The sequence below is a fragment of the Trachurus japonicus genome, chromosome 5 (assembly GCF_045865225.1).
Source record: "Trachurus japonicus isolate A0001 chromosome 5, Traja_1.0".
NCBI classification, from domain to species: domain Eukaryota; kingdom Metazoa; phylum Chordata; class Actinopteri; order Carangiformes; family Carangidae; genus Trachurus; species Trachurus japonicus.
This window is the reverse complement of record NC_140911.1, coordinates 13,114,732-13,129,586: the sequence shown is the minus strand read 5'-3', so window position 1 is coordinate 13,129,586 and position 14,855 is coordinate 13,114,732. Positions and strand designations below refer to the sequence as shown.

Below are 14,855 nucleotides of genomic sequence, written 5' to 3'. Positions count from 1 at the left end.
GCTCACTTTCTCTACCAAACCCTTTTAAATCAAGGTGTCTGAGGAGATCAAACGGTGGCATTAAAATGACTCAAACAGACTTGCAGAGATTTGAAGGCCTTAATGTATTTGATCTCTTCTTGTGTTGCGAATGCTGTGAGCCTAATGAGGTAAATGCTTTGGCAACAGGCCTCTGTTTTCTGTTTTTGCCTTTTTTTAAACCTATAAAGCTACCTCTAATGAGTGGTGGAATGGTGTGTATGTGCTTTCATGCAGGACAAGCAAGGAATTCCTTGGTGGTTGGGAGTCAGCTACAAAGGCATCGGCCAATACGATTTGCAGGATAAGCTGAAACCAAGAAAGGTTGGTTGACCTTGTTTTATAGCTGCTTTATTTACTGTGACTGACTCTGTTTTTATTTGAAAAGTATTAATTCACAGCAACTTCACTGCTTTGACACATATTTTCTTCTGTGCCACTGCGTGTGTGTGGCTTCTCCTCATTCATGTCAAAGATCTAAGGATACCGACTTTCATTTACTTTTCATTGTAAAGCCCTGTGGGGCTAATGTAGGGCGTGGGCTCTGTAAACAAACTTTGTGTTCTTACAAAGTGACGTTTGATACTCAAACTAAAACTTTGTGTTTGTTTTTGTTACTAGTTTTTAGCATTATTGTCTAAACATTTATTTATATGCACACACAGTTGAAATACTTCAATCCAGTTGTGGATGACTCGGTTCAAATCTCAGCTTTCCGCCCCAGTGCTCCTTGTTAACTGGTTAATGATCCATCCAGACTGTAAATAGGAGTGATTAGGACTGTGGTTCCCATGCTGGTCAGGAAGAAGAGGAACACAAATATAGAAAATATTTTGGAGTCTACTGTGTGCATTCAAGGGTGAAGGTGTAAGAGCAAATAGTAAGAACCAATATTAGCAGTGGAATGAAATGTGGTGAGGATCATAAATCAACACGACTTCGACAGTTTAAAGGGGAATGTGAAAATACAAATACCTATACAATCATAAAAACAGCAAAGCACTCATTAGAAAGCTTTATAATTGAAGCAGTAATGCTAGTAAACTAAAATAACCTTTACTACAAGTCATTTTTGGCACATGTACAGAAATATTCTGCTCGGTTACTACAGTTTTTGAGTTTAGTGTGCAATCATGTTTATAATCATCCTACCCTTTGTTTTAAAGGTGTCCCAACCAAGCGTTTCTCCTTACCCTCTCTCATTAGACTCGTCATAGCTGTTGTTATATGGCAGGAACCTGTTGACATAGCAGGGTGTGCTGTTACACTGAATGCCAGGGCATTAATGGCCATAGCCACAGTTTTTTCTCTCTCCCCAACACTCCCAGTGGAAGGTATAATTACAGTGCTCTTTGGGAAGCTGTGGGCTTCTGGGAGTTTGGTTGGCACTCTGCCAACCCAGTGGGAGGGCGCTTGTTTGGAGTTGGGGGACAGGAATTAGGGTGTTGGGGTTCCTGTGAGGGTTTATCAGAACTAGACTCTGCCTTCTTCAGCTCCTCCACACAAGGAGGGGACTGTCACATGGGAACGTCACAAGAGTTTCCTGTTGTGGGAAAAAAAAGTTGCCTTTTTAAATGACCTTTTTTGTTGCTTTTGCTGATAATTGGAAGTGTATGGCTACTTTCCTTTCGCCTTGAGGGGAGTCATCTGTATCTGGTGAATATTGATAGTGCTTCCTGTCTTAGTTCACAGCCCCTGTATTCAACCCAGCCCATCCCTCCTTGCCCTCTGCCCAGCCCCTGTCAGCATGCTGCATTCATTATGGTAATCTGTGTGTGTGTGTGTCTTGGAGGGAGCACAATTGATCAAACAATACAAAATAGTTATCTGTGTAGGGGGCTGGGGGGTGCAGCCAGAGTTAGTGCTGATGGGAGGTTTGTAAATATATTTTAAAGGAGCTCCAGCAGCTAAACCTCACATTATCTCCTCTGCATGCTTGCCAGGTTCATCACGTCTTGCTGAATATCCTGAAACTGAAAAGCTTGCCACACTGTCTGGAGGTGCCATGCTTAGTAATGTGAATACCTTGTCATTGCAACTGTGATGATTATAACACATGCAAGTAGTCTGTAGATCCAAAAGGGACCAAGCCAAGGAAATAAAATGCTAAAAGTAAAACAAATGTGTTGTATTGAAGAAGATTTAATCACAAACTATTCACTATGAGGAACATAGATAGAGCACTGTAACAGTGACTTTACATCCTTTAAACCTTCTCTTTCCCAAAGATACTTCACACTCCTTTCAGGTCTTTCATATCATGTCATTATAATCCCAAAGCTGACACTCCCGCCCATAATAAACTGAACATTTATTTTGGTTCTGCTGGCTCATCATACATGTGCACCAGTGTGTGGTCTCACAGCGTGTCCCATTACTCTCTGGGAGAGAGAGCACAAGTGACACAGAGAGAGAGAGACGCAAAGTCCTCCTCTCTCTGGTCACTTTTCTTTGGATAAAGTCAGATTTCATGAATCAGAATAGGACACGGTTCCTTTCGGTGGCCTTCTGTTAGCTTTTCACAACTTTAAAGCTATGTGTCATGTAGTGGAAACGTCCAGCCAGAGCCCCTATGTGACGTCTCAGTGAAGGGTGGGGCAGATCTTTTTCTGCACAGGCGTGTGAGTCAGAGCATTTGACACATTTTCATCCATGAATGCTTCTGTGGACTCATGTCTCTGGGGGTTCTTTGATAGTTGGTGTGAGTTGGAAATGGACACCCTGAACCACAGGCATTTCTGGCACACTTTCACATGCTTGTAACGAGACTTTTAGCAAAAACAAGCGAGATGTGAATGCTGAAGATACAGAAATGCTGTGTATTCAGTCAAGTCATGAAGATAGAGGTTTAAAGAAAATTGTTATTTTCGTTTTATCCACCTCTGAAGTTGTATTGAGTCAACATTTCACAACCTGCTTGCCTGCAGTCTGATTTCTTGGACTGGTTCCTCTTAAAGAGGCATGCTTGTGGTCTTATGATTGTAGAATTTGAGGTGTGTCACATCTTTGACATATTTTTAGTAGTAGTAGTTCCATGTATTAGTTTCATCCAGTCTAACAGTGTGGTGTTTCTCTAATAGGACACATGATTTGGTGAAAGTGTTTATTGCCTTGCCCTTTTGTTATCTTTTGTCGATGTAAATGATGCTAAGTGATGTGAATTGCTGCTGGGTTCCCTTCACAATGGGATGAGGTTTTTGGATGTGTCCTGCTGGCTGGTTCCCATTGTTTGTTAAGTACCATGATCTTTGTTTCACTGGCAGAGTGGCTGTAATTTATAGGGAGTGCAGTATTGGCCAGGTTTTAAAATAGAAACTATACATTCATATGCGTTGTCTTAAATCTAAGCAATAGCAGTATGGTGGACTGTTGTGGAATTATCCAGATACTGTCTATTGGTCAGATATAGTACAGGGAGTGTTTTTCTGCCTGGTTAGGTGCCCGTGCTATTAATGATTAGACCGTAGTGACAGATTCCTAACATGTTTTCCTGGTGGGAGAGATGTTTATAGTCGACTACCAGCCACACAGCAGTGCATTGTTGTTGGTTATTTCTATGGAAAGCAGAGAAGTTCCCAGACAGAAGTCGAGTATTCAAAGTCTGTATATGTTTGAAGCCTTATCTGTGAGTGACAGGAAGCAGAGCAGAGGTGAAATGTCTTTCAACCAGGAAAAGCATGGCCTAGTAAATAGTTGTGTCCAACCTGCTCATCGGGTCTGGCTAAAAGGAAGTAAGCAGAGAGGGAGAGAAAGAGAGAGAGAGAGAGAGAGAGAGCAGAGTATACAAAGCCTTGAAGGCAATATGAGGTGTCTGTGATGTCAGATCAGGGGGGGTGGTTAAAGGGGCGTGGCCAGCTCAGCTGAAACTCTTGCAACACCTATCTAGCTCCTGAGAACAGACAAGAGAGAGTATTGTTCGAGGAGGCTCGAGCCCTGTGGGAAACTCAGTCAAAGGATTTGATACAAACCCAAGAGAATACAGCAGGGATTTGATAAGTGAAAAGAAAAAACCCTCCACGGTAAGCCTTTTGTTATGTCCACCTATTATCTGTTTTAGATATTCAGTAGGTTTTTACTTTCACCGTGAGCTGCTTTAAATACTTTGTCTGGTGTGGTGTTGTACCTGCTGCATTTTCTCTGACAGAGGAGGTTCGGCAATCTGTCACTCTGAGTCTCACTGTAAAAAAAGATAATACCGGTAGTTTGTAGTATGCTGCTGAGTATACATTATGTTCATGGAAGTGGAGCTGTGTCCGTTTGTTGTGATTTCTTTCATAAGATACAGTTTCTCATTAATTTACGTAGTTGAGTGGTACCAGGTGAAATAGTTTCCATAAATGTTCTCCGACGTTAATCTCAGCCAGAGTGTTGTGCAGCGTCAGACTTTTCTTAAATGAGAGCAGGGAAGTGGCTCCAGATCTTGTTTAGCGAGTGTAATGTTAGTGGACCAGATGTTTCATTGTGACACAGGGAAGTCCTGCCTCTGTTTTCCTCCACAACAGAATGAAATGGGAAGCTGGACTGCCGCCTGGCACGGTTTTACTCATGCAGTCCTAGCACCATTATAATTGCTCCTGTGTGAGCCTGAACTTACACCTGACTGGCTGTGTCCTCTGAGCCGCGTTCACAGCTCCTGTTGTCATGTTGATTCTGCCAATTATGCAAGTTGACTAGAAAGAAATTAAATTAGTCCTTTTAATACCTACTTGCCTGTTGTGTTGTTTTGTCTTTGGATGAGATTGATCCCTTTTAATATGGGAGGCTACCAGCTTTTCTGATAAACTGATACAAATGTGTGTTTCAGTCTGGATTATCAGATGATTTTTCTGTTTATGCACTGTAAATCCACATTTCAGTCAACGGTGTGTAATGTCTGTCTACCTCTCCCTTCCCCCCTTTTTTGCCAATCTCTCTCTTTTGCTCTGCAGTTGTTTCAGTGGAAGCAGTTGGAGAATTTGTATTTCCGTGAGAAGAAATTTGCAGTGGAAGTGAACGACCCGCACAGGTCAGAAAGGCAAAACACTCTACTTTATCTTTACTGATTTTCACCTTTCCTGTTTTTAAAGTGTTCCCATTTTAGCTGCTGTACTCTTCACCACTACCAATGTCCTTATCCCACATCTTACACACTGTGAAGGGCATTTGCAGCCTGTGGCCCATTTAGGACACTGTGTTAATGGCTGTAACCTGTCTGTTAAATGAGGGCTTTCCTACTGTTCAAGGGCCTCTTTATTATTCTAAGGCTGTTAGAAGACCTCTGTGCCTCACGCAGCTTTAATGTGGCTCTTCCAGTCTCCAAAGCTGTTATTAAATCCCACTGTCTGTTTCAAAATGAGTTTGGTGTCACTTCTTCTCTCCACTTTGTTAAATTACTCTTCAAGTTGTCACAAGTTTAAGTGGATAAAGATTTAATAGAAATTCTTTTCCAATTTTTGCTCAACCCCTTTTTTATTTTAATGAAGACATTGTTTATCTGCATTTAACTTGCGCCTTGGAATTGCAGACTTACTAAGTGTCTGTCTTATTGTGTCTGACAGTAGAACAGTAACTAAGCGAACGTTTGGACAGGCTGGCCTGGTTATTCACACATGGTATGCCAGCCACTCTCTGATTAAGACCATCTGGGCGATGGCCATCAGTCAACACCAGTTCTACCTGGACAGAAAGCAAAGCAAAGTAAGTCATTGCTTTCTTGTTTTTTGTTGTTTGCATTTTCTTTTACTGTCTAATTCGTCTTTTACAGTGATGCTTATGTGTGTCTATGTATGTGGGGAAAAAAGCCAAAATGATTGGCTCTCGATGCCTTGTGTTTTGTGATTTTCACTGATCCATTTGTTATTTTGCTGATAAACTTTACTTGCAATGATATAACAATTATTATCATCAAATGAACTTGAGTATGAGCTGTAGCGGTGTCCTGCTGTCACCAGGCTGTAAAAGAGACGGATTGAAACACACGGAGCCAGCCTGGTGTAAAAGTGACTGTTCATCATGTGATACACAGCCTGATCCGTGTCCCATGCCTCGGAGTTGTGTAAATATCTTGACAAAGGGAAATGACAGTCTTACAGCTTTAATAAGTGGCTCTATGTTGGTCATGTTGGATTATGAGGTACTTGGTTTCAGAGAAATAGAGTTGTTTTTTTCTGTTGGGAATTGCAAGGTCAGGTCGTGAAAAGTGAAAACACAAAAGAGCATGTAATTGTTCTGAGAGAAAGATTTTAATCGCTTTGCTGATAAAGTATCCAGTAAGACATAATCACAGTAGTGCCTATTATTTTGCTTATTTTTGCCTTGTCTAGGGCTTGAAATTAAATATTCTCAACTCTGTGAACTATAATGTGCCATTTCAAATTAAATTTTAAGTGTTTAGTTTGGAAGGGATACATCTGTTTTATGACTGTGCAGTTGAGAATAAATAGGAAAAGGCACAGTGTGTTCACAGCCTAAGTCCTTGTGCAAGTATTAAAACTTGCTCCAATGCCCTGAAGACTCTTAATGCTTAGTGCTTAATGCGTTTGTGTTTATGATGCATATTTGCTGAGCACCAGGGCTGTTAAAACGTATTAGTGTGGTGTGATGTGGATTTCGTGTCGGAGATGGATGAGCGTGTGGCTGCAGTCAAATGAGGTTATTCAGCCTCTGTCTTCCTCAAAGGCAGATGGTGTGTCAGTGTTCATCCAGGAATAGAGCCCACACTGATTGATGAGAGAGCAGTGGGCTCGGAGTACCAAGCATGCAAACGGAGCCGCCGCTTTCGCAGTGCGCTATCATTAAAATGAAATACTCACAACCCCTCCTACACCACTCTTCTCCCTTCTAGTCCTCCCCCATTTGTCTTCTAACTGTCTCTTTCCCTCCTGTACAGTCGAAGATGACCACAACCAGGAGTTCAGGAGACATCGCCATGGACCTCACAGAGATCTCTGCCCCACGGATCAGCAAACTTTCCAGCATCGAGAGCAAAGACCAGCTTATCATGGCCAGCAACGGAAGCCTCATCTCAGCCGGTAAACAGAGAGTTAATCGGCTAATGGCTTCTGTACAGCAGCAGACTGATGAATTATGATTAATGGCTAAGATTCGAAGCTAATCAGATGTGTGTTTATTCCAGGTTCGGCTGAGTCTGAAGTCAGCGAGGAGCAGAAGAAAGAGAAGATTGCTGACTTAAAGAAAAAAGAAAAGAAGCTTCAGGACACGCTGACACAGAAACTTGAGGAACTGAAAAAGATCTGCATGAGAGAAGCAGTAAGTGTCTCTCCTGTTGTTTTGCAACGATGTGCGGATTGTCAAAACACTCAGCTGACGAGTGGTTGTTTTTATTTGCAGGAGCTTACAGGGAGATTACCTAAGGAGTATCCCTTAACCACAGGTGAGAAGGCTCCCCAAGTTCGTCGCCGTGTTGGGACTGCCTTCAAGTTGGATGACCTGTTCCCTTATGATGAGGTTAGCTATACTAACTGTTGTATTCTTTTTCTTTTTGGCATTGTGATGCATTTGTATGTAATGTAGTTTTAAATGCATTTGTTTACCTGGAGATCATGCAGATCATTTGACTATTGAGAGTGCTGAGAGTATCCGACATGTTTTGAGGTTTATATTCCATGTTTTGAATTTCCCTTTGTTACGAGTTGTAGCTAGTTTCCATCTACAAGTCAGTGTGGAAAATTGATATGACTGGTATTATGAATATGAATAGCAGTATGTGAGCACACTGAAAACAAATGTTTTTAGAGAAATTCAACATTGCGTATGTGCATGTCTGCAGGACCCACATCTGAGGAATCTGGAAAGCATGTTTGCCTTACAGCAGAAGATTGTGGAAGCAGCCATCAAGTTAGCTGGAGAGGAGGATCTTTGCAAGACGGTGAAGAAGAAGAGGAGAAACAACTTTCTGGATGCAAAGAAGAAGCTCGAAAACATTGAGAGGGAGATCAACACCTACAGGATCAAGAAGGGAAAGAAGCCCACTCAGAGAGCTTCACTCATCTTTACAGGTATTTGCAGTCATTATAAACAACTCAGTTTGATTAACAAGTGGTGACTGATAGAAATAATGTTGCTGTCTATGAGAAGAAGTGTCTAAAGGTAACATCCTTGTCTTCTGTTGTCAGATGATGTGAATCCTTCAGACATCAGTTCTCTATCTGACAGCCTTACTCTGGATGACGGTGAGTGTCCAGATACAGTAATGCTCACAGAGCACTTGTTCACACCTTCCTCCCCCTCTTTTTTCATTATAGATTAATTTTTTAACTAAAGTCACTGCTTGCATCTCCCAGATGATGAGCTGGGTTCCCAGAGGCAGCGGTCCAGATCGGTGCAGTATTCCCCAAGACCCCACAATGCAGAAACTCTGGACATCCACTACAGCCAAGACAGACGGTCCTCTGCCAATGACCAGCATGCAGACAGCAGGTAAACAGCCAGCACTGAACCCAGAGGAGAATATTAATTTTTCATTTCCACTGCGATTCTGAGGCCCCAAAGCACGGAGCTAGTATAGACTTGCATATCCAGAGCTGCATTCCTGCCAGTCACCTCCTCCCTCTTTCTTGTGCCTCTCCAACAATCTCCCCCTTATCAGCCAAAATGCACCAGCTTTAAAAATAGATGGAAAAGAACATGTTGCTGCCTGTGAAGGAGCAAACAACCAGTCCAAGTTGAGAGGAGAAAGGAAAGGGGGAAACAGGAAGCAGCTCCGGAAAGTTTGTTTAAATGGCAGCTACTTCACAGCTGTTTACAAAATGATTCAGGTGATAGGTTGCCTTCACCTTCAGAGATTTAAGATCATTTTGAACAATGCTCCGTGTTGCATGAAAAGAAAGATCAATGGACTATGAAATGACAGTCATTCAGGTGGAAGTGATGACTAGACTGCAGCATTCAAGCACATGCAAGGTGTTTTTTTTTTTTGCTTTTCTCCTTCGGTTTTGAGAGTAAGCTGAGCTAGCATAGAGGTGTTTATCTTGATTAAAAAGCTCTGGCCTGAAGAGGCAAATGCCCTGAAAACATTGTTCTTATCTGCTCTCCAGATTAAATTACGTCCAAGTCCAGGAATCGTTCCACTACAGTCACCGTGATGCCTTATCAAGCCACACCAGCCCGTTTAAACCGGCTTCCAGACAGCCACGTGATGCCCGCAGCATGCCCCCCACCCCCCTCCTCACCCGCAACGCCTACAGCAGCACCCAGCTCAGGTGAGTCCCCCAAAAATTGCCTTATTTCTTTCTCTAATAGCAAATAGCTGTTGTTTTAAATGTGTGTCTTTAGAACTTTAAATCTTAATCTTGGATTTGCACTGTAAGCCCTTAATTGTTTTAATACAAATCAATATTTCATGCTGCAAACTCATATTTTATGCTCTATTTTAGTCTATTGTCTATTGTCTATTTTTATATGTATATATAAAACAGTATTATTATTATTTTCCCCCTGTACTTTCTTTTGATCTTTTTTCTTGCTTTTAGTTTAATGTTTCCAATTTTTCTTACTATTTTGGGTTTTATTTTAATTGTTAAAAATTGTATGGTTTTGTTTTGTTTTGTTTTTTCCATTTCCAATTCTGACTGTTAAATGTTTTGTTTTTATGTAAAGCACATTGAGTTCCCCCTTGGTATGAAATGTGCTATATTAAAGCTGCCTTGCCTTTTAGTGTAAACGTGAGTGAGGACAATGCGTTTTCCAATTGCAGATCCGAAGATGTTCCACAACACTTCCGCCAACGGAGCGGGAGTTTGGAGTCCCAGTCTCAGTTCTTGCCGGACGCTCAACCTCCTGCACAGACGCTCACCTTCTCACCAGCCCGACGCAGCAACAGCACCGAGGTCCTCGACGACGGCTCCTCCTACACCAGCCAGTCCAGCGTGGAGTACAGCGCTCCCGGAACCCACACCCACAGGCACAGAGCTCGCGGCCGCCACAGAAAAGACTTGTACGCCAACACGGGCAGCATGCCTAACCTGGCTCAGGCGGACGCTCGCTGCTACGCCTTCCAGCCTCGAGCCCGACCCACCACAACGGCCTACTACGTCACGGGCTATCCCAGCTACGCAGACCCAGAGCCTTACTCCAACGGAGCCTACATGTACGACAACGAGATGGAGGGGCACTACACCGTCAACCCCTCCTACCATCCCGCCCCGGCAGCTTATCACAGCCATGACATGCACAGTCACTATGGTAACGATGAGGTAGACTGCATGTCCCAGAACCCTTACGCTACGCTGCGGCCGCCCAGGAACCGTCAGGCGCCCCGCAGCAACGAACAGGTCAGCAAGAACATCCAGAAAGCTCTGGTGGCCGAGCACTTGAGAGGCTGGTACCATCGCAACGCCGCCCACAAACAACCCGCGTACAACTACGACTACGACAGAGGCTCCCAGCAGAGCCTGGGCTACCAGACCATGCCTGCACCGTACAACCACAACAGCAGAAACGTCTCCTACTCATCAGGTCAGATGAATGAATGAATTAATTAATTTATTTATTTATTTCGGTATATCAAGCTTATATAACCGAAAGGGTGTAAGTTGAAGCCAAAGCTTATATACCCCTACCCCTAGATCCCCTAGATCTCAACACCATGTGTAACACACTGGCTCATTATATTGTTTACCCTAGTTTTACATGTCGATAGCTCATGGCTAACTTGTATGTTTGTTTTTTTCTCCAGTGACCTCAGTGGCCTCCACTGGAAACTGGCACGGCCACATGAGTGGTGGTATGTTGGAATACGACATGCCCGTGCAAGCGCAGCCGTCCTACTCGTACAGCACAGCCCCCTATAGCCACTCCGCCCACAGCAGGTGAGAAAAAAAAAAAAAAAACTTGGCCTCAACTCAGCTCCTTATCCTGTAAGCCACTCCCTGATCCTCCTTATCCCAAAGCTAAGTGCTAGTGTTTAATTACCTGGAATGGATGGCTACAGAGAATATAAGCTGCTGTTTGGTTTTGTTATCCCTCACGCACAACACGTGTATGGAATAATGCGTAACCAGTTTTAACATTTTCTGCAACTTTCTCCTTTAAATTATTAAACCACAATCCACAAACATGTGTCTTCTTGAAGTGACAGCCTGGTTCCGCAGTAGGATTATAGGATCTGAGCAGCCATCAGTCACTTCTCCCTCAGAGCTTAAGAATGGTTCTCCTCTCCTTAACTGTCCACCGGCCCCTTGCTCTCTTATAGATATGGCGCCTCCCAGCTTTTAAAGGGCTCCTGGCACAGTCCTGACGGCCAGAGGCGCTGTGCCTTTTTCCCCGCTAGCTCTTCCTCCTCAGCTTCCTCCTCCACCTCCTCCCTGCCCTCCTCTTCCTTTCCCTCCTCCTCCTCCTCCTCCTACTCCCCTGGCTGTCGGGTCAGACAGGTGGCCTCCAGCCCCGCGCAGCCACAATCCTCCAGAGGGCAAAGGCTCAATAAGGTGTCCTTTGCGAAAGGTAGCTCATAGTAAGTAAACGGCGACGGCTGGAGCCTGTGCGTTTGCTTTTTTAAAAAGTTTTTTTGCAGTTTGCCCGCAGTGTGACTCCAAAATCTGCTTGAATTGAACTTTGCATTTTTGAGATGTTTTTACTGATCGTCCATCGTCACGTATGACACGGTAATTGCATGGCTTCTTCAAAAAAAAAAAACATGCCTGCCCGACTTGCTCCTCCAGCAAGCATATTGCCATCCAGTGGTCACATTTCTCTGCAGTGTGCCTTTGCTGCCCAGTTTTGTTTTCAGTTTATTTTTACTGTGCTGTGTGCTGTTTTTTTCCCTGGCCCATGCAGATGCTCCCTGCCCTTGTGCTGTCATTCACCCTTGACCTTTGCCCCCTCTCATGTGCAGATGTCCCCCAGAGTTTGAGTGGCGGAGCTGTGATAGGATGGCGTGCCCTGCGGGGCCTTTAGAGATGTGTGGTGCTGTTGCCTATACTACTGACCAGGAAAATTAACCCCTTGCCCCCAATAATCAAAGTCACAGCACAGAAGAAAGGGTGAGATGAGAATGTAAAACTATCCCACATGGTTATCATGGTGACGGTGATGTGTCTTTTTTTATATATACACCTACGTGGCAGGGACTGACAGAAAGCTCCAAATCATTCTATTTGAATCTTTCTGATTTTTTTTAGTTGTTTTTCTCGGGTGTCTTGTGGTGGTGGGAGAGCACTTGTGTGGCAGAGGGAAAATGTGACCCCTGAACATTGTTGCATTCGAAGGCTGTGCATCTGTTTGTGTGCATCTGCTGTTTTGCTGGGCAAGAATGTTTGACCCTGGGTTTGAAACATTAACACGCCTGAAAGACCTGATGTCTGTTTGTTTATGTGTTCACTACTTTTAATTTAGCTCCTGATCTTGGCACAGAGTTGGATTATCGCTGCCCAGGGTTAATTCATTCTAAACTCTTGGTTAATCAGGGACAAATTACGTTCAGTTAGCCATGTGTCTAATGTTGTTTTCCTCTTGTGTGTTTTTTACAGATCCTACTTAGACGTCAACGACCAAACGCACACTAACATGGACCCAGAAGACCAGATTTACTGGCAAGACTCAAAACCGGGAACAATAGTGTAGTTTCCTATCTGTCATTGTGCTGTATGAATTTTTCACCTTGACAAGTTGTCATTGTGCCTTAGACTGCACTTCCCTGTTTTTTCTGTAAAAGGGGATCCAAAGAATGAAGGAACTTCACGTGGAATTCAGTTCGTCGAAAAAATGAAGTCTACTTAACGTCTGTCGTCATGGACGCAGTTGCCAAACTGACCCACATCCTTGTGTTGAAATCATAACAAAACCCGACGGGAGCGTCTACGTGTGTGGATTGCGAGTGTTTGTGGTGATGGCACTTGTGCACTGAAACTATACCAGGACATGCTGTGGACCGTGTGGTATAGCCAAAGGGAATGTGGATTAAACTGCTCCAGTGTTTCTCCGTAGAGATGCCAACTTCACAAACCAAGGACTAGGACTGTCTCTGTAAGAGGAATCTGAGCCGAAATGAACAACAAGAATGACTCATCCTGCTCTGCCACTTCTACATACGTGTGTGTGAAGGGTAGGGTAGCAGCCAAGGATGGATTTCATTTATCAAAATGAAGGATTAAACTCATTAAAATGAGTCAAGAAGAGATGACTGCTTCATGGAAAGTTCTCCAGGCACCAGATCCAGTTGAATCAAACTGTGCTTCCTGCATCTCTTGTTGTTTTACAGAGAATTTACTCTGTCTCACCGTCAGTACTTACAGTAAACTTGAGCCAAATACTTCTACATCACACCATTCGAGTATTACCCCAAGTCAGCGTCTTCAATATTACTGCCACATCTGATCAGTCACTGCAAGAGAACAGAAAATCAAGTTTAGTTTTTGTGGATTTTTATTATTTTTATTTTAACATGGGTATTTCATCCATGCTGGAAATCATGGACTGGTGCTCCCAATTTCTCTCAGAGAATGAAGCTGTATGTAAATGTTGGTATTGTAAATACACTGGTTCTGTCTCTCCCCCCTGCCCCCCTTTTTTAGAGCATTTTTATGTATTTGAAAAGCATGTAATATATAGTAAACAACTGTTGTTAAGCTGGTTCTTAGTCATTTGTACAATTGCGTTTGTTTGAATTAAAAAAAATCAGCATTTGAATCATTTGTGTGATTCATTAAGGACATCACATAGACTTTAAAACTTCTCAGATAATTCAGTCAAAGGGAAGAAAATCTCATCCCCCTCAGTGCAGGAGAACGCAGGATTTAAAGCCAAATCCATTAAATTAAGTACCTGATCATCTGTTGAGCCAGTTCAATTAATGAAATGGACTTTGAAAAAAAAATATCACACAGCTACATAACACAAAGTCTCCTTCAGGTTCTGTGGCTTTGAAGAACCCAGTGAGCCACCACAGCTTATGATATGAGGGTGGTCTTGGGCCACTGGAACCAATAAATGCATTCTCCACATATAAACGGTTTAGAAACTGCTTATCAGGGGTGTATTCAAGGACACAGTGTGGAGTTGGAAAAGATAGCTGTGGTGGATAAACTGCAGTTTTTTTTTTCTTTCTTTCTTTTTTGAGCCTCCGAGTATGAAAGCAGAGCTGCAATCAGTCATGATGATGATAGCTAATTATGAATCAATGATGTTTTCAGAAATGATCCCCTGCTGCAGAGCTCTGTCACTCTGCAGTGCCTTCTCACCGCCTCGCTGTGCTGCCAAGCTGGTTTTTTGTGTCCTTAAGCCATAAACCGACCAAACCAGTCTTTAAAAGCTGTCACACCCTCCACGGGCTAAAACCTCTTCTCCTGTCTTCCCTGTGAATGACAAGCCTGTGTTTATTGCACCAAACCCTCCCTGCAGGCATCCATGCTATAGAAGTCTGTTCTACACATGTACTGAGCCTCCACCCCCCCTCTGCAGATTACGCTATAACCCTTCACCTCATTTCCCTCCCTTCCTTCCCCACATTTTCTACCTCTACAAGTGTATCCTGCCATTGGTGGCTTCCTCGTGTAGGCCTGCAGTGGAGCAGCCCTACTTGCTCGCAGCGCTCCTCTGTGTTATGCTTGTTGAGAGGAGGTCTCTTCCAGCTTCTCGGATTTTACCCGAGGCAGTGAGAGGGACGGGAGTGTTTTGCATCCAGCTGTCTCCCTCTGTCTCTGTTCCTCCGCTGCCTCACACCAGCTGCAGCCAGACATCAGGGGAGGCTGCTCCAGCTGACACTCCACTACATAAACAATGAGCTTCTATGTACCTTCAAACAACAACAGACGAAACTCCTCTAATATGGAGAGCAGATTAGGACTGGATCTTTAAACTTCCTCCGTAGCTTGGTCCTGGAATATCAAATATCAAAAACGGCT

General features: G+C 43.5%; 1 protein-coding gene across 10 annotated transcripts in view; it reads left to right on the top strand.

Moving 5' to 3' along the window:
* frmd4ba (FERM domain containing 4Ba) overlaps positions 1–13,641 on the top strand; it is a 42,059-nt gene extending 28,418 nt beyond the window's left edge. For 4 of the 10 annotated variants that reach the window (XM_085776395.1, XM_085776397.1, XM_085776392.1 and 1 more), the window contains 14 exons: positions 256–342; positions 4,947–5,023; positions 5,556–5,694; positions 6,887–7,028; positions 7,133–7,266; positions 7,348–7,464; positions 7,787–8,015; positions 8,133–8,189; positions 8,301–8,436; positions 9,054–9,218; positions 9,713–10,473; positions 10,694–10,826; positions 11,210–11,467; positions 12,483–13,641. In XM_085776395.1, coding sequence (XP_085632521.1) covers positions 256–342; positions 4,947–5,023; positions 5,556–5,694; positions 6,887–7,028; positions 7,133–7,266; positions 7,348–7,464; positions 7,787–8,015; positions 8,133–8,189; positions 8,301–8,436; positions 9,054–9,218; positions 9,713–10,473; positions 10,694–10,826; positions 11,210–11,467; position 12,483 — 2,436 coding nt within the window. In that variant the 3' untranslated portion in view covers positions 12,484–13,641. Of the gene's footprint in view, positions 1–255; positions 343–4,946; positions 5,024–5,555; positions 5,695–6,886; positions 7,029–7,132; positions 7,267–7,347; positions 7,465–7,786; positions 8,016–8,132; positions 8,190–8,300; positions 8,437–9,053; positions 9,219–9,712; positions 10,474–10,693; positions 10,827–11,209; positions 11,469–11,848; positions 11,997–12,482 lie in introns of those variants that run through there. The other 6 variants (XM_085776393.1, XM_085776394.1, XM_085776399.1 and 3 more) reach the window with 6 other exon arrangements.
* The last annotated feature ends 1,214 nt before the right edge of the window (positions 13,642–14,855 follow it).